The 24,515-nt window shown below is 43.5% G+C and overlaps 1 protein-coding gene across 4 annotated transcripts in view; it reads right to left on the bottom strand.

Annotated features, from left to right (window-relative positions):
* The window catches only part of CDYL (chromodomain Y like), a 183,651-nt gene that overhangs the window by 156,557 nt on the left and 2,579 nt on the right, over nucleotides 1-24,515 (bottom strand). For 2 of the 4 annotated variants that reach the window (XM_034961382.4, XM_034961384.4), the window contains exon 1: nucleotides 23,309-23,713. The exons of the other annotated variants lie outside the window; for them this stretch is intronic. In XM_034961382.4, the coding sequence (XP_034817273.1) occupies nucleotides 23,309-23,332 (24 nt within the window). In that variant the 5' untranslated portion in view covers nucleotides 23,333-23,713. Of the gene's footprint in view, nucleotides 1-23,308; nucleotides 23,714-24,515 lie in introns of those variants that run through there. 4 annotated transcript variants of the gene reach the window in all.

The following is a 24,515-nucleotide window of genomic DNA, read 5'->3' as shown; positions in this document are numbered from 1 at the left end:
TGGACCAAAAAACAATAAAACAAAGAGATGAGAGATCTTGGCTGGGCGCAATGGCTCATGCTCTGTAATCTCACCACTTTGGGAGCCGAGCAAGGCAGGCAGATCGCCTAGCTCAGGAGTTCAAGATCAGCCTGGGCATATTATGAAACCCCATCTCTACAAAAACTAGCTGGGTGTGGTGGCACACACCTATAGTCCCAGCTACTTGGGAGGCTGAGGTGAGAGGATCATCTGAGCCTGAGAAGTCGAAGCTATGCTGAGCCATGATCACGCCACTGCACTCCAACCTGGGTGAGTGAGACCTTGCCTAAAAAATAAAAAAATAAAAAAATAAATGAGAGACCTATGTGACCATACCAACTGTAATTTAGCTGGTATTTATGAAAAGCTCCATCAACAACCAGAGAATTATATAATCTTTTCAAATACACACAGAACATTCACCAAGACAGACCATATACTGGGCCATAAAACAATTCTGAATGGATTCCAAAAAACTGAAATCTTATAGGAAATGTGCTTTGACTACAATGGAATTCAAAATCAACAATAAAACATTTAGAAAAACCTCAAATATCCACAATTTAACCTAATTCTAAACCCAGGGGTCAAAGAAGAAATCACAAAGCAACCCAGAAAATATTTTGAACTGGATTCTAATGAAAGCATATCAAATTTTGATAGACTGAAGCAGAGCTGCAAGCAAATGTACAGCACTATATGCTCATGTAAGACAATACAGCAATGGCCTAAACTTCCACCTTAAGAAACCAAAACAGAAAAAGCAAATTAAACTGAAAGTAAAGGTAATAATAATAAAGAGCAGAAGCAAGTAGCTGCTAATGAATGCAACACTTTAGATGAGGTAAATTCCTTTAAAGATAAAACTTTCACAAAAACTGACCCAAGGAGAAATGTTAAGTCTAGTTAGCTTATGTTTAATTAAAGGCTGTGAATTCATAATCTAAAAACTTATCACAAAGAAAATCTTAGTCCCCAATAGCTTCACTGATAAATTTTAGTACATATTCATGAAAGGATCCAAACCAGTACAATACATTCAATTTGAGAAACAGAGAAAGTGCTTCCTAACTCCTCTTATGAGGCCAGCATTAACTGTGATGTGAAATAAGAAAATTATAGACTGACATACCTTATGAAGATAGACACAATTCCTCAAGGCACTGACATTAGAAGATATGTTAACATCCTCAGATCAATTCATACTGAGACCAAAAGTATATCATATCTACTCTTAGACCCACTGTAATAAAACTACGGAACTATCAAAGGTAAGAAATCTTAAACTATCAGAAACTCAGATAACTTAGAAAAGGAGGACAGGAGACTTTTCGTCAGCTCTAAGACTGATAAAAACGGTAAACCAATAAACTTATCTCCAGCTAAAATGTCATTACTAGTGACAATAGTGCAATTATCTTTAGACAAATGAATACCAAGAACTTATCCCCAAATCCTCACTAAAATAATTATTAAAAGATGTCTGGCAAGGCATGGTGGCTCATGCATGTAATCCTAGCACTTTGGGAGGTCAAGGTGGGCAGATTGCTGGAGCCCAGGAGTTCAAGACCAGCCAGGGAAACACGGTGAAACTCCATCTCTACAAAAATTACAAAAATTAGCCAGGTGTAGTGGCACACACTTACAGTCCTAGCTACCTAGGAGGCTGAGGTGAGAGGATCATCTGAGTCCAGGAAATCAAGGCTGCAGTGAGCTGTGACTGCGCCACTGCATTCCAGCCTGGGCAACAGAATGAAATCCTGTCTCCAAAAAAAGGAAGAAAAGAAAAAAAAAGATGTTTACTCCTGGGTATCATAAACAACAACAACAAAACAACAACAACAAAACAGAAAATACATGTTCATCTAAAACTTCTACATGAATACTCATATTCATAATAGACAAAAAGTAGAAACAACTCAAATGTCCCACCAAGTGACAAATGGATAAACAAGTCACAGTGTATCCACAAAATGGGGTATTAATCAGCTACAGAAAGGAATGAGTCACCCATACATTCTGCAACATAAACCGTGAAAACATTCTGCTAAGTGAAAGAAGTCAGACACAAAATGTATGTTTCCATTTATATGACATGTACAGGATAAACAAACTCATAGACACAAAAGGTGGATTCGTGGTTGCCGGGGGTCTAGAGTAAGATGGGAACTGACAGCTAATGGGCATGGAGTTTCTTTCCAAAAGGATAAAAATGTTCTGGTATTAGATAGTGGTGGCGGCTGTACAACTTTGTGAATACACTAAAAACCAGTGAACTACGTACTTTAAAAGGAGAAATTCTACGGTATGTCAATTATATCTCAAAAAAAAAAAATGAAAAGAAAAGAAAAAGATGTAATTCAGGAAGAAAAAACAGCCCACGTAGAAGAGAAGGAATAAAGAAAACAGTAGGTTCTCAAATGAAATGTCGGGAAATTTAAGTAACCTGTGATTTTTAAAATTATTCATGTGTTTTCTAAAGTTAAAATTAATCTAGTGGAGGTTAAGATTACAGATTAGAATGAAGAGTTAATCAGTGAATTTCCTTATTGTGTCTTCAAGAAAGATGGATATAAATTAAAGTAATATACATATTCCATTTTTGGTACACTGAAAAGAATTAAAAATTCTAGATACACGTCAAATAGGAGAGAGAATACATTCAAAAGGTGAAGAATGCCAATATCCTTGTCACATTCCAGGAGAAATTACTGAATAATTTATTCAAAATAACAGATAAGCAGAATTCAAAGAAACTAATGGCAACAAGGTCAGACACAGAATCTGTATAGTTCAACACAGCAAAGTAATAGCAAATCCATGTAGAAAAATCTCTCATACCAACAAGGTGCTAACACTAATAGTAAGCCAAGAAGAATGATAAACAGCAAACACTAAGAATTCCAAACATTATAGTAATAACAAAATTAAACACATTAAACTGATAAAAGATACTACTGAAGTGTTAAAATCTAGTTATATGGTGCTTTCAAGACAGAATTCCAAACAAAACCAAACTTTTTTAAATAAAAAGGGAAGGAAAAAGTAAATACTATCCAAAACTAGTTATTACAGCAACATAAACACATTTTAAGGGAAAAATTCATTAAGTGATGGGCACTACACCTTAATACAATAAACGATCATGAATTTGTATACATCTAAAGCCTAGGCTCAAAATATACAAAATATTTATTGGCAAACCTATAATCTTAGGAAACCAACTCATTTGTGCCAGTTAATTAAAAGATCGGGCCAGAAAACAATGAAGGGTATAGTAAATACTTCATAAAGAAAATACATTTGACATATATGTATATATATGAACCCTGAACAAATATTTAAATCTAATCCCAATATAAAATATTTTATAAAATCACAAGAAAAAAACTTTTCACCTTAGAAATGTAAATGTTCTCACATCAAACTAAAATCATTTTTTGGTTTTCATTTTTTATACTTTTTGGCCTTTTAGACCTATGAATAAATATCCTACTCAAAAAATAAGTGGGTCAGGCGCAGTGGCTCACACCTGTAATCCCAGCACTTTGTGAGGCTGAGGCAGGCGGATCACATGAGGTCAGGAGTTCGAGACCAGCCTGGCCAACATGGTGAAACCCTGTCTCTACTAAAACTACAAAAATTAGCCAGGCATGGTGGTGCGTGCCTGTAGTCCCAGCTACGCAGAAGGCTGAGGCAGGAGAATCACTTGAACCTGGGAGGCAGAGGTTGCAGTGAGCTGAGATCACGCCACTGCACCGCACTCTAACCTGGGCAACAGAGCAAGACTCTGTCTCAGAAAAAGAAGTGAATGTATTTTAAATAAACAGAAAAAAAATCTGAAAGTGAAAAAAATGAAATTAAACTTACAGGATGCAGCAAAAGCTGCATTTAGAGGATAATGTTCACTAAAGAACAATACGAGCTCAATGTTCAACTCAATGAGCTATAAAAAGAACCAAATAACCTAAAGGCAGAAGGAAATAAAGAACCAGAAATAATGAAAGACAAGGATGCAATAGAAAGAACCAAGACAAAAATTGATTCTTTTTTTTTTTTTTTTTTTTTTTTTTTGAGACGGAGTCTCGCTCTGTCGCCCAGGCTGGAGTGCAGTGGCGCGATCTCGGCTCACTGCAAGCTCCGCCTCCCGGGTTCACGCCATTCTCCTGCCTCAGCCTCCCGAGTAGCTGGGACTACAGGCGCCCGCTACCACGCCCGGCTAATTTTTTGTATTTTTAGTAGAGACGGGGTTTCACCGTGTTAGCCAGGATGGTCTCGATCTCCTGACCTCGTGATCCGCCCGCCTCGGCCTCCCAAAGTGCTGGGATTACAGGCGTGAGCCACCGCGCCCGGCCAAAAACTGATTCTTTAAAAAAAAAAAAAAGAAAAGAAATACCTCTAAGAGAAAAGGTACAAAAAGAATGAGGCATGCTGAATCACAGAGCCTGTATAGATGTTTAAGTATCCTAAGAATCTTCTAATATAAAAGACATTAAACCATAATTGATTCAAGAAATAGTACTCATAAATCAATAAGATCAAATTCTCGATGGATAAATAGTTCACCTTCCATCCTAAAAGGCAGCAGAGGCTCAGATGATTTTTTAGGCAAGTAAAGCCAAAACCAGAAAAAAACAGAATTTCCAAAAATTCTAAAAACTGAGAAGAGAAAAAAATATTCAGTTGTGTCTTTCTCTTTCACGTGACTAATTATAACAATGATTAGGAAAAAAACTGTAGCAATATACACAAAATAATACATGTGACTAAGCAGAGTCACATTTATCCCAGAAATGTAAGGATGGCTCAACATCAGAAAATAAAAATAAGGGTAAAACAACAATCTGCAATAAATGCAGAAACATATTCAATAACCATGATTTAAAACTCTTCACAAGCTAGTAATAAAACTTTAACCAGATTTTTTTTTTTAAAAAAAGAGCATCTAACAAATATTCACAGCTTTTATTTAATAGTAAAATTTTACAGATCCACTCTTTTGGAATCAGAAATAAAACAAAAATGCTTGTTGTTACAACTTACATTCAACGTTGTAGTTGATGGTCCTAGCCAATTCAGTAAAAGAAATAACAGGTACTGCAGGAGTTTGAAAAGAAAAAAAAAACTATCCCTATTTGCACAAGATATAATTGTCTACATATAAATCTAAAAGAAATTACAGTTTTTCAAATACGAAGACAGTTTAACAAGTCTGCTAGATATAAGATCAGATATACATAAACAGCCTTTCTATGTACTGGCATTAACCAACTGCTTTTCCATTAACGAGACCAACAACAACAACAACAAAAACTCTAGTTTCTAGGAATCAATCAAGAAAGGTTATGCAAAACTTTCAAAAGGTTCATAACAAAACATTCCTGAGAGAGACGAGATATGAGTAAGGGACATGCACCCCATGCTCTTTGATGCAATCCCTTCTGGCCATCTCAGGAAATCGTTCCAGCCACTGTCCCTGCACTCTCTCTCTCCTGGCCCTCCCCTTCCCGAGCTCTTTCCCATCATCACACAACTACCATCATTCCTCTGTCTTTAAGCAAACAAACCCCGGAGCCTGCCCGGCACTCCCAGTTCTCTTTCCATGAAACCCTTCCCAGGAGTCGCCCATAATCACCACCTCTAAATCCTCTCTTCCCATTCTCTCATGAGCCCATGCCAGACTCCAGTCTCCATACTCCACCGAAAGAGCTGCTGCCAAGTGGCCTCCGCGCTGCCAAATCTAACAGTCAATTCTCAGTCCTCAGCAGCACCAAACACAGTGGGGCTCGTTCCCTCCTTGAGGTTTTCTTCCAGTGCACCACTATCTCTCGGTTCTCCTCCTCCTCTGGCCACATCTCTTCTCAGTCTTCTTTACTGTGTCTCTTACCTCCCCGCAAGCTCTATGTGATGACGGCCACAGTGCCCCCAGGATTCAGTCTTCACATCTCTTCTCCACTTCTGCTCACCTCCTGGATGATTAAATGCACTCATGGCTCTAAGAACCAAGTGTACTACATGGATAACTCCTAAAATTCTCTCCTGCCCTGAACTATAATCCTGTGTAGTTCACAGCTGCCCAGTCGCTCCCACTAGATGTTAAAAGGTATCTCAAACTCGACACATCTAAAATCCAACTCCTAAATACCCACCAGCCCTCCCTGGCAATAAAGTCAAAGCTGCGCCCTACACATGAACCCCCATCTCAGTAAATGGCAAGTCCACTCTAGTTACTCAACCCTAAAAACTCCAGGTCCCTTCTATTCCTTCTCATTCCCTCATATCCGATATCCAATCCATGGGTAAATCCTGCTCAGCAATACCTTCAAAATATCCCCGAAATGCAATCACTCCTTACTACCTCCCAATACCACCACCTGGGTTTCAAACCACCATCATCCTTTGCCTGGATTATCCTGCCAGCCTCCTAGTTGGTCTCCCGGCTTCCTTCTAAGTCTCCCTCCAGTTGCCCAGATAGCATCCGGCATAAACTTTAAAATAATTTAATTGTATTACATCATTCCTTCATGGCTTCCCATCTTACCACAAATAAAACTCAAAGTACTTCTTAGCACATTTATGAAGTCCTACAAGTACCCCCAACCTCATCCGCCATTCTCTCCCTTGGTTTCCAGAGACACTGGCCTCCTGCCAGCCTCACTCCAACCCCAGTCCCAAATGTTACCCTATCAATGAAGCTCTCCCTGATTGCTTCACCTAAAAATAACACCACCCCCACCAGCCACTAGCACTCCAATTCTCACTAGACTGTTGCCACCACTAGAATAAAAGCTCCTTGAAGGAGGGCGCGCAGTGGCTGAGCGGTCATGCCCGCTGCTATATCTCCAGTGCCACAGATTAATCCATGAACGCGATGCAGTACCAACCCCAGTTCAACAGGGTTTCTCACGTAATCAACATGATGATTCCAGGGTGTAGATGGAAGAGCACACCACCAAGAGGAGAGAAATTTGCCAGAAAAAAAGAACACAATGAAGATACCTGGAAGGACAAGTTTCCAAGACTTACATAAAGCCATGCTACTCAAGCCAGCATGGTATGAATCAGGAAAGACAAATACCAATTGAACAGAAGAAATTGCCCTACACACGGATGGAAACATCTATGACAGAGGTGGCAAATAATGGGGAGAGATGGTCTATTTACTAAACAGTGCCTATGGATTATCCACATTTTAAAAATAAGTTGAACCCCAAGCTCAGGCTACACTGTAAAAACAAACTATAGGTAAGTGAAAGTTCATACTGTAGAAAGCAAAATATTTAGATGAAAACACAGCAGACAATGATCTTGGGGTAGGAAGGATTTCTTAAACAAAAAACGAAATGAGAGAAGCCAGGCGCGGTGGCTCATGCCTGTAATCCCAGCACTTTGGGAGGCCAAGGTGGGCAGATCACTTGAGGATAGGAATTCCAGACCAGCCTGGCCAACATGGTGAAACCCTGTCTCTACTAAAAATACAAAAATTAGTCGGGCATGGTAGTGTGTGCCTGTAGTCCCAGCTACTTTACTCAGGAGGCTGAGGCAGAAGAATCACTTTAACAGGGAGGTGGAGGTTACCGTGAGCAGAGATCATGCCACTGCACTCCAGCCTGGGCAACAGAGTGAGACTCTGTCTCAAAAAAAAAAAAAAATTTTTTTTAAATAAAAATTTGACTACATTAAAATGTCAGATTTAATTTGGCAAGTGAAACATAACTATTACTGATTTTAAAAAGGGCAAAGCCATATATCAGAAGATATTTCCAACGTATATAGTAGCAAAGATTAGAATCTATTATATACCAAGATCTCCAACAAATCAACAAGGAAAAGGCAAAATAAAAGTGATCCAATGATGTAAAATGTTTTCGTATAAAATTCCACAATTCCTGGCCAGGTGCAGTGGCTCACATCTGTAATCCCAGCACTTTGGGAGGCCGAGGCGGGTGGATCACGAGGTCAGGAGATCGAGACCATCCTGGCTAACATGGTGAAACCCCATCTGTACTAAAAATACAAAAAAAAAAAAAAATTAGCCGGGTGTGGTGGCAGGCGCCTGTAGTCCCAGCTACTCAGGAGGCTGAGGCAGGAGAATGGCGTGAACCCAGGAGGTGGAGCTTGCAGTGAGCTGAGATCGCGCCACTGCACTCCAGCCTGGGCGACAGAGCGAGACTCCGTCTCAAAAAAAAAAAAAAAAAAAATCTACAATTCCTTCCTATTAACTTATATTTATCTTCTACTAAATACCATGTATACGATTCTGTGTTTATGAAATAACTGTTAACTGTATACATCCACTCTTCTGTCCAGAATGGTCTTCTGTGGTTCGTAGTAGTTAGACTAGGGTGGTAGGGCATGGGACTTTTTTTTTTCTTTCTTTGATGTTTCTTTGCTCAGTAAACACGCACAGGGCCCTTAAATTATATACATCCCACACTAAGGTAATGAGACCATGTAAATGCTAGAAATTCAGAGGGCCTGTCTGCCAAGTGGATGTCAGCTAGTTCAAGCCAAGACGTCAGAGGCCAAACTCTCAGTTCAAAGAAGCTGTTGACAACACAGAATATCCTCAGAACTTTTTCTCTTTTAGGACTGCCCTCCAACACAGTTTTTTGAATATGCTCTATGGTGCCAAATCTTCACTCCCTAATTGAGAAACAGATTTTGACATGAACTAAAGTACTTCAGTACTAGAAGTCTAGAGAGCGAGGTTGATGATACGTTGTAAATCCAAAGTGGTTTCTCACACACAAAATGAAAGGTCTTCGTTAAAAATTTCATCACTAGGGCCCAGCCCTTGTTCCCTCCACCTCACTGATTCTCAAAACATCCTGATTTCCACATCTCTCTGAGCCTATGGAATCGGTTATACAGTGAACAGTGGTATCGATGACAAAGATCATATGATGCTTTCTTGATTCTTAGGAATGTTGATGCTGGCCACTGTATATGAGTCTTCATGTTGGTTTTGGAAAGCTTCCTCCCTTAATGTATTCTCCAAAGACGTTACACTTTGTTCTGTTTCTCTAAGAAACACTAATAACAGATATTAAATCATCAGTTTGTACCTACCTTTGGGGCCTAATTTTTTAAAAACTCAAATTCTCTTCCAAAGTGAGCACTTGCTGATGTTTGTTGGACCAAATTTTCAGTTAGCCTACTTGGACAAATCCAATCTCTGATATTTTCTCTGTTTTTATCAATGTTTTGTGCTTCATTACAGATACTTGCTTAACTTGAAATCGTTGATGACAGTCAAAAATTGCTTTCCACGATGATGCATTAAATACATTCTTCCTGCAAATCTGCTTAACCTCGTACAAAGCTTATTCATTTTCTATTCTGCAATTAGTCACTCATTTTTTGGGTCCATACAAAAGATTTCCAAGGTGCTGTACACAGGAAACCTACTGGCTGCCTTTGAAATTACAGGTAATTAGCTGAGCCTTCCTATTCTACTTCCATAAGCTACATTACAAAATGTCATTGCTTTAGTCAAGTCTGCTCTGTGTTCTGCTTAATGATCCCACGTACGATGACCAGGGGAAAAGGCAGATGAGGAACTCAAATGCCCGCCTACTTTCCAAAAGGGCTTCAGAAATTCTCCTAACTCTAGTCCTCATACCAAGAAAAATGAGTTTGTTGTTGTTAAGGTCACTAGTATGTCTTGGAGAAAAATAACATCTAATGTTCTCAAGCAAACCCAAAACCACAGCAGTAACACCTCCTGAACTCTGACAAGCTTTTATACAGCATGCAAAAGGTCACTTACACATAGTATTAAGTCCCATTGTTAACTGCTCACTAAACATTTGTTAAGTAAAAAGCTGTCTTCGTATTTAAAAGGTTTCATTAGTACTTTATAAACTCAAGGCTTTCAAATACCACCACCCTTAACAAACACTTACTGAAAGAGTAAATAGCTTCTTGCTAATACAGCATATATCCAAAAGAGATAACTGAGGAGAACAGCAAATCTTCCTATATGCTTGTTGCTTCTTATCATTATCAATATCCACACAACACCGGCCTAGCAAAACCCTGACAGGATGATGTCCTCAATGATGTACAGCAGGAGAGAAAACCCATTCTCCAGCAAGGACAAACAACCCACAGGGAAGGGGGAGCACAAAGGCATAAAGGGCAGCTTCCTGTCGTCTGAAAGGCGATTTGTTTTAGAGGAACAGGAGGATTTTATTGTTCACCTGATGTCTTTCATTAAGAACAGGAAACTACACTTCTCTGAATGGTTCAACTCCCCATTACTCCATGGAGTGCTGCGGGGGCCCTACCCAGGGGCAGGTGAGAAGAGTAACACCCAGAGTAGGTGGGAAAGAGCCAGATAGGGCCAAAGGCAGGAGAGCTAGGGAAACAGAGCAAAGTCATTTGGGAACAACGCTGAACCCAGAGTTCAGATAACTGATTCTACAACAATTTTTAGCGGCAGGTGCTTTCTGATGCACGTGGCCCCTCAAAAGCTCACAGAGCACTGCAGAGCTCCTCAATGACTGTACTGGGTAGCAGGCATTTAAGTTTGAATCACTGGAGTTCCTGCCCACTGGGAGTGGGGGAGATGCCTTGGGCGGGGAGGCTGCCAGGGCCAGGGAACCAGAAATAAAACCGGCCCAGCAAGACAGACGTGGTGCGGAGGGCCCACCGTGCCCAGAGACACCACTGGGGGAGAGAAGCGCAACTGAAACCCAGGAGCAGCCGGGCGCGGCAGGTCACGTCTGCAATCTCAGCACCTTGGGAGGCTAAGGAGCAGATTGCTTGAGCCCAGGAGCTCGAGACCAGCCTGGCCAACATGGCGAAACCCCGTATCTACTAAAAATACAAAAATTAGCCAGGCACAGTGGTGCACACCCATGGTTCCAGCTACTCAGCAGGCTGAAGTAGGCAGATCACCTGAGCCCAGGAGACAGAGGCTGCAGTGAGCAGAGATCATGCCCCTGCACTCCAGCCTGGGCAACAGAGCAAGACCCTGTCTCAAAAACAAACAAACAAAAACCAGGAAAACCAGGAGCTTCTGCATGAAGCAGTATGGCTTGGCTATTCCTGGGACAGAATGTAAAGCCAGGAGGAGCAGCACCTGGCCCGCCATGTAGCTACAAGACAGGGAGGGCTCTAACTCACATAGCTTCACCTTGAGGGACAGGGCCAGAGGCTGGTCCACCTGGCACAATGGAGGAAGCAGCAACATCCTTCATCCCAGAACAGCAGAGCAAAGCCTGCGGGGATCCTAACAGGTGGGGTGGGAAGGAGGCTGGCTGTTCGACAGGCAGACCACAAATTCCGGAGAAACATGGGTCACACTAGATATGAATTACACACTTCTGCTGCTGAATGGTGGTGGGGAAGCACAGAAAGGATGGGAATTTCCATCCTTACAGTTCCCACCCCAGTGACCCAGGAGAGTGAGGGCTCAGGAATATGGTGGGGGAGGGGTGGTGTTTCAATCTTTGAGAGTTCCTGACCCACCTTCAGGGCCTAGGGCACACTGACGTCCTTATTTGCCCCAAGGGTTCCTTTTCAAACTCTAAGGGAAGCACTTTTCTTCACAGAGACCTGCTCCACTACTGAAAAGCCTTTTTTTTTTTTTTTTTGACAGAGTCTCACTCTGTCACCCAGGCTGGAGTGCAGTGAGGTGATCTCGGCTCACTGCTAACTCCGCCTCCTGGGTTCAAGTGATTCTCCTGCCTCAGCCTCCCGAGTACTTGTGACTACAGGCACCACCACACTTGGCTAAATTTTTGTTTAGTAGAAACGCGGTTTTACCATATTGGCCAGGCTGGTCTTGAACTCCTGGCCTCAAGTGATCCTCCTGCCTTGGCCTCCCGAAGTTCTGGGATTACAGGCGCCAGCCACTACACCCAGCCTGAAAAGCCTTTTTAAACAGTTCACCAAACCCCAAGTCATGTCCCTTTCCTGCTACAGAACTGAGCCACTGGAGACCGAAAAGAAGGACCCTGACCTTTCCTTTCAGTGGAATTATGACTATAAGACTCGAATTTCGACCAGGTGCGGTGGCTCACACCTATAATCCCAGTACTTTGCAAGGCCAAGGTGGGCAGATCAGTTGAGGTCAGGAGTTCGAGACCAGCCTGGCCAAAATGGTGAATCCTTGTCTCTACTAAAAATACAAAAATTAGCCAGGCGTGGTGGTGCACACCTGTAGTCCCAGCCACTCGAGACGCAGAGGCAGAAGAATTACTTGAACCGGGAGGCAGAGGTTGCAGTGAGCCGAGATCGTGCCATTGCCCTCCAGCCTGGGCGACAGAGCGAGACTCTGTCTCCCAAAAAAAAAAAAAAAAAAAAGACTTGAATTTCAGAGCAGCCTGTCCCCACCTCCACCTGCATGTCTTTGGTCTCCTTCTCTCCCAGCTGCCTTTCTGTCAAAGGTGAGGGGGCAGTGTTGCCATGAAGCTGCCCAGCTCAGACCCACGATTTCTTTTCTGTTGACTTTCGTTAGGTTCCTGGGCAAGCTGAATGTGTCTGGTCTCAGCACTGAACTTCTTCTGCCAAGGCATAAGCACGCACTTCCACAGGACCACATTTCCATGATCTTTTCAACATACTCTATACACTGCAGCCTCTTCATTTTTAAGCAGCCCCAATCTAGAGCTACTTAGGAAGGACTGAGGAATGCACATTTAGATATGTATCTATCAACCGAATCAAGATTTTTTCAAAAAGCTTATTTACGAGCAGAAACCAGTGGTGTCGCAGGATGGCGTGCCAAATGATTCTGGGGAAACCTTGACTCTGACTCGTCTAGGTGCACTCTGAAGGAAGGGCACAACGAATCAGTCTAGTTAGCACCTCTCCTCAAACACACACTCCTACTTCTTTGCATCCCTAAAGGTGCGAACAAAATAATCACTCGCCTCTTGCTTTAAGTTCAAAAGCTCATCTGCATATGAGAGAGAAGTTAGAGGATAAGAATCCCAGAAGTCTGTCCTGCTGGGAGAGTTGGCTACACTCTACCTCACGTGCCTGGGGTGTAAGACAGTTGAGAACTTCCCTCTGGACTGTGCAGATGAAAAGCCAGGTAACACAAACACAAGTGGGCAGCCATTCTTCTACTTCCCAGGCCAGAGCTCTGCAGGGCCACCAGCAAGTGCAGAAGCCAGGGTCAAGAATCAGGACAGGAGGAATGAAGCCTCAACTCGAGGGACCTGGCAGATGGCTGAAAATCAGGTTAGAGGGACACAGCTGGACATGCAGACAATAACACTCGGGAAAGAGGGAGGAGAAAAAGGGTGGAACCTTCCTGGAAGACATGGAGTTTTCCAAGGGTACTTTGGTCTAGCCCACAGACAGAGAGGAGTTATGAAGCAGATTGGTCCTCATTCCAACAGGGACCCTACAAATGCTCCCACAACCAGCTCAAGGCAGCAGCACAGTCACTTTTTTAAAGTACAGAGAATAAACAGCGAGACTCGAGATAAAAACTACTAGTGCACCTTCTCTTGAACCCCTAGCAGTAAGATGACTGCAGACAGAAAACAAGTACTTTTAATCTTTATTGGTTAAAAACAATTACTAAAACAAACTTTTTAAATTTTTTTGGAACTACTTAATTCAAATCTTATTTACATTTCACCAGATCAGCTAATGCCTCCTTTACCAGGCATCATTAGGGAAGGTAACACAGTCCGTCTCTGCTTCTGAAGCCGGAGTACACACACACAGCAAGAGACCAAGGGCACACAGGGCCACTAATCCACAGCTCAGCTTCCTGAAACATCAGCCTAAATCAAGGATCTCTGGAGAAGAGTTCCCTGGTAAATATGTTTAAAATATTTCATATTGAATCCCAAAAATTGTATGGACTACATGGTTAATATCACAAAACATGTAAGGTAACTTGAGATTTCAAACAACAGGTCAGGCTTGCAAAGGCCATTTCCTCCCCCCTCCCACCTCCACCTCCTTAGGAGAATACCTGCTGACTCCTCTGCCGTCTGCAGAACTTGGGTGGAAATGACCATAAAATTTATGTTTAAGTTTACCATAAAAGTAGACTTAATTTTTTCGCTTACACTTACATAGCAACACTTTTTAAAAACTCTTCTTGATAGCTCTTTGCAACATATGCCTTTTCTTTCATAAGCATGCCCTTCACTTGCTCTAAGGGGCGCAGGACTGGCCCCACAGAGCCTGTCACCTCAAGACTTGGAGTGCCATCACCAGCTACCCTCTTCAGCGAACTTCATGAACAAACTTACTAACGTCAACTCACCTGCCTATGGCAGAGCCTTTTCCTTTACCAAATAACCTGTTTCTAACATGCTAAAGGTGCCAGTCAAGTCCAAGTACATAATGCCTAAAGGAAATGTCAACAGTCTCCAAGAGAGACCCAGAGCTGTTGTCTAGTGTGCATGGGGTGGTGCATCTTTTTGCAAACTAAGATGACTTTTTTTGTCCTGGTTCTCAGATACACTAAAGAGCTGGGATATCCACACTAGTTACATGCTATTAATAAAATAAGGAAAGCTTCCGTGTGCAACTATGTGATGCCTTGAATTCCTAAACAGTAAACTACTAATGAAAAATGGGTACAGGTGAAAAACTGATACATTTTAACCAAAGAACATTCATGATGTGCAGTCAACATTGTTGGGTTTTATCAACAAACACTAGGAAACTACCAACAAAGAAAACTTCACATAGCAGAAAGCCTACTACAAATGGAAATAAGACAAAAAGTAAATAAAACAAAAGACATTCTCTAAATATATTGAAGCTAACTTCTCCACAAAAAAGAAAGTATACTATACAGTGACACGTTGCTTAACTACAGTGATATGTTCTCAGAAATGCGTTGTTAGGCAATTTCACTGCTGTGCGAACCTCACAGAGTGAACTTACACAAACATCAATGTTGTAGACTACTACACACCTAGGCTGTATGGTAGGGCCTATTGCTTCCAGGCTACAGACCTGTACAGATGTTACTGTACTGAACACTGTAGGCAATTTTAACACAATAGTAAGGACTTGTGTATTAGTCCATTCTCACATTGCTAATAAAGACATACCCGAGACCGGGTAATTTATAAAGGAAACAAGTTTAATTCACTCAGTTCCACATGGCTGGGGAGGCCTCACAATCATGGAGGAAGGTGAATGAGGAGCAAGGTCACATGTTACATGGTGGCAGGCAAAAGAGCTTGTGCAGGGGAACTCCTCTTTATCAAACCATGAGATCTCATGAGACTCACTATCAGGAGAACAGCACAGGAAAGATCCACCCCACGATTCAACTACCTCCCCCAGGGTCCCTCCCATGGTACGTGGGAATTATGGGAGCTACAATTCCAAATGAGATTTGGGTGAGGATACAGCCAAACCAATCAACTTGTGTATCTAAACATAGAAAAGGTACAGTAAAAATGTGGTATTATAATCTTACGGGACCACCATCGTAAGACCAAAGTATCATTATGTGGTACAAGACTATATATCAAGGCATGCCGAACAAAGACATTGAACATTTTGCTTCAGAAGCAATTGCGTTATAACTATTATAATCCATTTTCATAAACAGTCCTCTTGAAAACTACTGTTTTGCATTTTCAATATCATCAGGTAAATCTCAAGTGTTGGTTCAAAGCCTCAATCCCTGCTCATGTCACAAATTCCAAATCAAGAAGGTTTCTTCAGATTCTGGCAATAAAGCAAACATGACTCCAAAGGGCCCTCTCATTACAAATTAACTAGATCTTTAATAAAATATAACTCTCATTAACAGTGATACCATATAGCAATTGTAGGAAACAAGGAAAATATCCCAGCTGCCTCAGTAACTGCCCCCAACCCAAAATAATGACTAAATCATAAAATGGACAAACACCAAAGACTTAAAAAACGAATTGCAGATTAGGTAAAAACTCCCCAGAATATTTCGAAGTAAAAAATGTAATTATTGAAAATTAAAACTCAATGGTTGAATAAAACAGCAGATTAAACACAGCTCATTAGTGAACTATAGTTTAGATCCAAGGAAATAGCTAAAATGCAGCACATAAAAAGAAAACAAAACACAAACAAGGAGATGGAAATGAAAAGGTAAAAGACAAAGAAGAGAGAATGAAATGATCTGATAGATGTCTACTTGGAATTCCTGACGAGTACAGAGAAGGAGTATTTGAAGACAAACTGGCCAAATCCATTTTCGAGCTGATGAGGCACAAATCCAAAAAGCAGCACAACATATACCCACCTAACTAATAAAAAATCACACAAAATACATTGTCGTATTAAACAAGAGGAAACCAAAGTCAAAGAGATGATCTCAAGAACAACCAGAGACAGAAGACAGATCTCCTATAAAGTGACTGCACCTATGCTGACAACAGTCTTGGCCAGGTGCAGTGTGGCTCACACCTGTAATCCAAGCACTCTGGGAGGCTGAGGCGGGTGGATCACTTGATGTCAGGAGTTCGAGACTAGCCTGACCAACATAGTGAAACCCCATCTCTACTAAAAATACAAAAAATAGCCAGGCATGGTGGTGCATGCCCATAATCCCAGCTACTTGAAAGGCTGAGGCAGGAGAATCACTTGAACCAGTGAGGCAGAGGCTACAGTAAGCCAAGATCATGCCACTGCACTCCAGCCTGGGCGACAAGAGTGAAACCCCACCTCAAAAAAAAAAAAAAAAAAAAAGTCTCAAGAATAGTGCAAAGGCAAGGCAGAAGACAATGGAGCACCATCTTCAGAATGAGCTGAAAGAAATTAACCAATTAACTGGTTTTATTTGAAATACTATTCTCTTTCAAAAAATGATGGCAAAATAAAGACATGTCCAGATAATTAAAAACAAAAACCTAGAAACTTTTCCATCCATAGTCCCTCACTAAAGAAATCTCTAAAGGATACACTTGAGAAAAGAAAAAAAAAAAATCCCAGAAGGAAGTTCTGAGATAGAAGATGGACGATCTGATTGAAGAAACTGGTGAAGAAACTATGAAGTCAGAGGTGAATCTAAAGAAAGGTTGTATAAAATAATAATGTTCTATTTGATGAGGGATTTTTTCATGGGCAATAAGAAAGCAGTAGCATGTGAGTTCAGGAATGCACCAGGGTTCAAGGAATGTAAAATCTTTACAATGTCAGAAGTGCCATTAAATACTGACTATCTTTAGACATCATGTATGCATAGCTGCAAAATTAGCCACTTAAAGACTAGAAATAGCATACGACTTCTAAACCCAATCAGTGAGGTTTTAATATGGTTTTACTGTAATTTGTGGCAGAGGACAGTTCAACAAAAATAATGTCAAAGTGGTCCGTGGAGGGCAGCCACAGATAAGTCTTAGTTCAAAGGTCTCAATGCAGTTTTTAATACTTGCTTTGGGTCCTATATCCCTCTGAGAATCAGATGAAAGCTCTTGATTCTCTCCCTCTGAAATATGCTCATATGTACTTGTTTAAATTTTCATAAAATTCTAGTTGAGGTTATAATTGGATTTAAAGTCATATCTAGACTCGTAATAGGCCCTCCCCAGACTTCCTAGAGAACGTGAACCCCAAAACCTTGCCCAGCTTAAAAGGCTGAAGAGAATTAAGTTTGTGTGGGAAACAGTGAAATTCTCCATTCTAGAGTTGAAACCATGTAAGCAGATGAGGAACTAAGAGTAAAAAGAACAGCAAGAGGCATAATGCTTAGGGGAGGAGGAACCTCGAGGTAAGTAAGGAGTCAGGAATGGAGATTCATTCCTGTAATTCACTCTTCCATTAAAGTAACTCAACAATTATGCAACGATTGCAGTATTTTGAGCTGTGGAAAATAATGACCAGAAAATGAATCTGAGCTTTAAAGCACTTACATTCTAGTGGACAAACATGCCAGGCAATAAAGACAGAAAACAGAAATTACAACGCCCTTAGCTAACTACCTGATGTTTTTAATATTCCCTTCCTGGAATTACTCAGTTAACAACCAGCAGTGGTCAAGGAGCCTGCAGAAAGAACCAGTCTGGTCCACCGAGAGCTCCTCTTCCGCCAGGCAGATCCCCAACCCACCCCCACCCACCTCCACGCACAGCCTAAGGGTCTGAAACACAGAAGGGCGTATCCAGAGGCTCCTAAATCCACCTGCATTCCAAAAAGAAGCTTCTCGGAACATAAGATTCCTGTCTCCATCCAAACATTGAAAATTACAATCTCGTGGTTTGGGTTCAAGAATCTGAATTGAAAAAAGACCCCAGGCTGGTCCTGTTCCACCTAGGAGTGCTCACAATATAAAAACTATCACTCCTTATTTACAAAAGAATTCATTTGAGGCCTGGCTTTGTGAATCGCAGTTATCCAAAACTGTGAACCAGAACAATGCGAAGAAAGTGTTGCCTACATACCATGAAAATATTCTCCGTGGTTAAAATCATTATAGAGCACGAGGGAACAGTCTATGATTCTTAGATATCACAGCAAGAATGAAAAAACGCTATTCTGGTACACAGGAATTGAAAGTAGTTCAAAGGAAGAGCACATGAGAGGTCTCCACACTGCTGCTGGGGCAAATGAATAAATAATATTCTCAGCAACTCACAGGAAAAAGAGCATTTAAGATAGGCTATTATTGTCAAAACACACATGCATGTTTGACCTCACTGCCTCACTATCAACTCCTGAAGTCAAATGAACTCTTTTTCTTTACTAATTTTGGTGATCCCAATCTTTTCAGACAGCTACACCATATACAACATACGCTGACCTAGCTTGGCCAACATCCATGAAAGGTGTCCTGGTCTCTGTGACTTCCATTTGAACTACAGATTGAGACTTTATTCACAACTGCTTTTGGTCAATGTAAGTAAAAGCCTTGTGGTGCACAGGAGAGAGCAGGAATCTTATCGCAAAGTAGGAAGAAAGATTCAAAAGACCTACCTTCCCCTGCAAATCCTGATCATCCTGTCAAGCTAATCAACTTTAAAACAATTTTTTACACACCACATACGATTTCATTCTTAAAAGCTTACTTCCATTTTTGAAAATGAAAACATAAATATTCTCTCAGAAGGTCAAGACTAATCATTGAGAGCTTACTGAAATTTAAACTATTACAGGAGTTCTCAAGGGAATAACTCCACATCTACTGAGGAAAAAAGGAATTATTAAGACATACAAATAAAGAGAATGCTTATTCCAGTTTACTACAGCATACGTTCCTTATTCAGTCTCACGTGAACAGTCTCATGGTGGTTACTTGACTGCTAGATAAATTAAGGTCCTCTTGACCTCACAGCTTTCTCTGGTGATATAATCTAATCAGTTTATAGAATACTTTCAAATCCTAAATCTTGAGGAAGGAAAAACAGGTTTGGTTTCATGGTTTGAGAGTTGGATGGTTTTTTTTCCTCTTTAAAAATGGAAAACGTTTTGTAGAATTGCTTTTACATGCTAAAGCCATCTAAGCCTCAATTATTTGGTTATCATCCTCCCTATTTTACTGATGAGAAAGTTTAGGATAGTTAAGACAAGTACAAGATGAGTTACTTAACAAGCTTCTAAGAACAAGGGAAGGCCGGGTGCAGTGACTCATGCCTGTAATCCCAGCACTTTGGGAGGCCAAGGTGGGCGGATCACTTGAGACCAGGAGTTTGAGACCAGCCTGGCCCACAAGGTGAAACCCTGTCTCTACTAAAAATACAAAACATTAGCTGGGGCGGGGGCGGGGGGGAGGGTAGGCGGGGGTGGTGCACGTCTGTAATCCCAGCCACTCAGGAGGCTGAGGCATGAGAATAGCTTTGAACCCGGGAGGCAGAGGTTGTAGTGAGCTGACAACATGAAGCCACTGCACATCCGCCTAGGAGATAGAGCAAGACTCTTAAAAAAAAAAAAGAGAGAGAAAGAAAGAAAGGAAGAGAAGGAGGAAAGGAGGGAGGAGTACCACCCAGATCTTCTAGCTCTAAGTCTAGAGCTGGGATGAAAGTTAGAAATACCGTCTAACTTCCACACACCCCCAACCCTTGAGTAAACCCAGATTCCTAAACAGACTATGACAGTTGATCACCTACAGCAGGGCTTAACAAACAACAACCTACAGGGCAAAGCCAGCCCACTGCCTATTTTTGTGGAACCTACAAGTTAGGAATCATTTTTACATTTTTAAGTGATTGGAAAAAAAACACAAATGTGTATTTCATGACACATAAAATTATATGAAATATACTAAATGAATTTTACTATCCATAAGCAGTTTGAGACACAGCGCACATTCATATAGGTCTACGACTGCTTTTGCACTACATGAAGTGAGCTGAGTGGTTGCAACAAAGACCATAATATAACCCACAAGTCTAAAATATGTATTATCTGGCCCTTTACATTAGAAGCGTGATGTAAAGGACGCTTGTCTTTTTGTGAAAACTATGAAGTTCTAACCTATGCCGCATCAAAAATCTGTTTTTCCTCAATCCTAGCAGCTGGAAAAGTAGGGAGTAAATCTATTCTATCCTTCAACTAATAGTAACTCTTCAAATTTCGCAAGGTTCATGCTCTACCCATCTTTTCCAGGATCTGTTCCTTTATTTTTTGTTCACAAAGCCTAGTTTCAATAGCCATTTAAACATTTACTAAAGACCTATTACTACTACATACCAGGTTCCATGCTAAGTATTGGAGACATTTCTTTTAGGCGAGAAAACCAAGGCTCAGCAGTTGGGTAACTCACCCAAGTTCCCACAGTTACTGCAGACCTGTCCTCCTACCAGACCATGTGAGTTCAAAGAAGCAAGACTTCACATTTCCTCCTGTCAATACATCCCTCTTGATTTGTGGAGCCTGAGGCCAAATATAAAACTTCTATTTCAGTTTAGGCAGAACTGGACAAAACAAGGCAACTAACAACCCTTGACTTGGCCACAAAACATCATCTTAGCGTCTTTCCCAGCCTTGTCAGACTATCGTGTTCATTTACAATTGCGTATCACTTCTGCCCTACAAATAATACTGCCTTTATGAAAACAATACAACTCTATACCTTTAGAAACAAAACCAGGTTTCAGGGAGGCATTTTAAGCCAGTTACAATACAATCATCATCACTTACTGGGTGCTTGCCATGGGAATTTTAGGGTGGGCTTTACATATGTTCTCATGTAAACTTCATAGCTCTATAAGGGAAACACTGATCCCAATTTCACAGATGAGGAAACTGAGCTTTCAAGGCTAATTTACCCAAGGTGATAGAGTTGGAAGTCACTAACTGGGTTGTCTGGCTCCAAATCTAGGCTCTCAACTGCTATGCAAAACTTTCAATGTCAACTTTCAATGATAACATAGTCATAGTGTTGCCTACAAGTAAAAGAAAAGTTACAAATTTTGCCTTGAAAGATACTGCCCACTACATATTTACTACACATGCTTAAATTTATCACCTGAACTATACTTCTATAATACCTTTTTTTCCAAAACTAAAATAAAACTCAGAATCAAAAGTTCAATTGTGCAGATGTATCATTTATTTGCAATATACTTACTTCCTCCCCAATAGACACTCCTTGAAAGCATGAACCATTCTCACACCTCAATATTTCCCCATGAAACCTCCATATGGCAAGCATTCAATAAACGTTAAATGAACACAAACTTAGTACAAAATGTTACTCATTAATAACTTCTGTTAGGAATAGAAACCTGAAGATATAGAATAAGCACAGAAGGAACTAAACTTAGTTCATAATATACTAATGGGAAATGTGCTGTCTTCAGAATCATTCTTACACACATAGGATACAACTTACGTATAAGGTGCTACTCTCATCCACTGATGGAACTGATTATGTAATCATACTCATAAAAGCAAATGCCAAGAGTGAACACTCATGACTAAACAACCAAAGAATAATCTAATGTAGAAACTAAAATCCCCCATACCCTCATGCTATGTACTTCCCCCTGTACAGACTTCACCTGGAAGACCTCAACCTCAAACATCCTAGCCTCCATTTCTGTGTCTTCCAGACACACAACACTTTCCTTCCTAGAAGGAAAGCTCCTGAGAACAGGGAGATTTTTCTTCTTTTACATCCCCAAATGACCTAAAATAGTATCCTGAATACAGCGGGGCACAGCTAATGTGTAAAACGGTTGAAAAGAATGGAACATTTTCAGTACCAGCTAAGGTATACTGACCACATACAATGTAAGGAGAAGCAACAACCTTACCCTTAATTCTACAGATGGCAGCTTCCTCCTGAGAACTTCTGCAAACACTTGCTCTTAAAAAGCAACAAAAAAGTTGCTAGAAGACTAACATCGCAGACAACAAAGCTCTATTCTATGCCAACAGCAATAATACGCCCATAAGAGAAGACAACTGAAAGGATCCCTGCGGCCACAGGGCTCTACTTGTTACAGATGCTTCCTTAAGTCCCTCAACACCCAGGTCCCTAAACGCATCATAAAGGTGAGTCTAGAGAGTCTTCGCAAGTTTTAAGTCTCTTAGGAACTTATTTATAAATACATGTGAAACAAGAGAATCATTTATCCAGAAGAACAGAAAGCCTTCCAAACTTCTGTACTCCCAGGAAGTCTACTTTGAAATACGTCAAAAGAAGTTACATGGAGACATACAAAACATGTCTAAAGATCCAAATTGGTAACTCTCAAACTTGAAGCTGGTTTAAACCCATCGACCATAACTTACAGTTCTGGCTATGCCCTTCTCATTTGCAACGCTGCGGCGCAAATGAATGACGGTGTATCAGCGTTAAATTTAAATTTCCTGGCTCTGGCCACAATGCTAACCTAATTAAAGCATGTGGTCAACGTTTAGCATTTTCGGTGCGAGATTTTGCATCGCTTTGGCGAACAGCAAAGTCGAAAGCGTTTGCACCGGTCTTCTCCCCGCCACCCCCCGACCAGGGGCAAAACCCTCTCCCAAATGCTTTATCAAATGGTCAAGAAAACCCCCCCACCCCACCCCCCGTACCGCCCACGGTCCCCGCCGAGCGGCAACGGAGGCTCCACTTCCATGACCCACGCCAAGAGCACTTTGAGCTCAGTCCGAGCAAGTCACTTGTGTCAGCACCACTTCCCCACGGCTGGGACCCCCACCCCCCCACCCCACGCCCGGCAACTTCAAGACCCCCCGGCCGGGCCCCTCGGAACGGAGGCTCGGGCTCCCCTCACACACATTTCCCGTCCAGCAAACTGCGGCCGCGGCGGGGGAGGGGACGCGGCGGGCGCGGGCGGCGAGCGGGGCCGTCGGGCGGCGCGGCCGGGCCGGGAGGGGCGGCGGGCGGGGGGCGGCCCGAGGCCGGGGGGAGGGGAGGTACCTCGTACAGCTCCTCGGAAGCCATGGTGGGCGGCGGAGTTGCGGGCGGGAGGGGCAGGGTCGGGGCGGGCGCCGGCGCCGGGCGGCCGACACTTTGTTTCAGTTGGGTCCTGCGTGGCCTGCGCTTCCTGCTCCCGCGGCCGGCCGGGCGCTGGGCACGGACGAGCCTCTTGCACTCCGCGGCCAGTGCGGGCCGGCGGCGCGGCGGGGTTGTGCGCAGGAGCAGCTGCGCAACGCGCCCTGGGCGCCCCGCGCTCACTCCCCGGCGGGCCGGCTCGCGCTCGGGCTCATCGCGCCCCGCCGCGGGGCCGGGCGGGCTGGGGCGGGCGCGGCGGCGTGCGGGCGGCGCGGCCGGATCGCGGCTCCCCTCTCCGGTGTAGTGCAGAAAGCTTCCTACTTGCGACCAAAAAACCTGCCCCGGCTACTGAGCATGCCCAGTGCGGCCGCCCGGCCCTGCGGAGCCGCGCTCCCGCGCTCCGGGTTTTCGGGCCGCCCGCGCGGGAGGGGCGGGGCGGCGGCGGGGCGGGGCAGCCGAGGGGAGCAGTGGGCTCCGCTCGGGGCCGAGGCGGGCGGCCGGCGGGGCCGGGAGCGAGCCGGCAGGAAGGGGAGGAGCGGGGCAGCGGGGGCGGGGCCGCGAGCGCGGGGGCGGGGTGGTGGGCGGGGCTCCGACTTCCCCAGTCCCGCTTTCGGGGTCGGCCTGGCTCGCGGCACCGCCCCCCAGCCCGCCTCGACGTGGGCGCTTGCGGCCCGGCCCAGGGCAGGCGGGACCTGGACCTCGAGGTTCGAGGCGCAGCGCGGTTGTGCACACCAGGGCGGGCAGCGACGGACCCGAGATGGGGCAGGGAACCATGCGAGCGAGCCGGCCCGCGTCTGGAGCCCACCGCCCCGACGGCAGCGGCCGCGCCGTCTACCGCGCGCCTCCCTCCAGGAGGAGCCCAAGAGGCGGCCTCCGTGCGCCCGCCCGTCCGGGGCCGGGCCAGCCGGCGAAGGGCCGGCGGCGTGGCCAGGTGGAGCACCCACCCCATGCCCGCCCCACTGGCCGCCGCCAAGACCCGGAGCCCGGGCCGCGCGCCCCGCGGGGTGGCCCGGGGAGCTCCGGCTGGCACGCTGGCTCCGCGGCAGGCCGGGGGTGGGATCCGGGGGGCGGGAGCCGGGCGCGGCGGAGGGCGGCGCGAGGGCGCGGCTGCCTCCGCTCTGCCCGCAGCTCC

Source organism: Pan paniscus, chromosome 5 (genome assembly GCF_029289425.2).
Source record: "Pan paniscus chromosome 5, NHGRI_mPanPan1-v2.0_pri, whole genome shotgun sequence".
Taxonomy (NCBI): Eukaryota; Metazoa; Chordata; class Mammalia; order Primates; family Hominidae; genus Pan; species Pan paniscus.
This window is presented reverse-complemented; position numbering and strand designations above follow the sequence as displayed.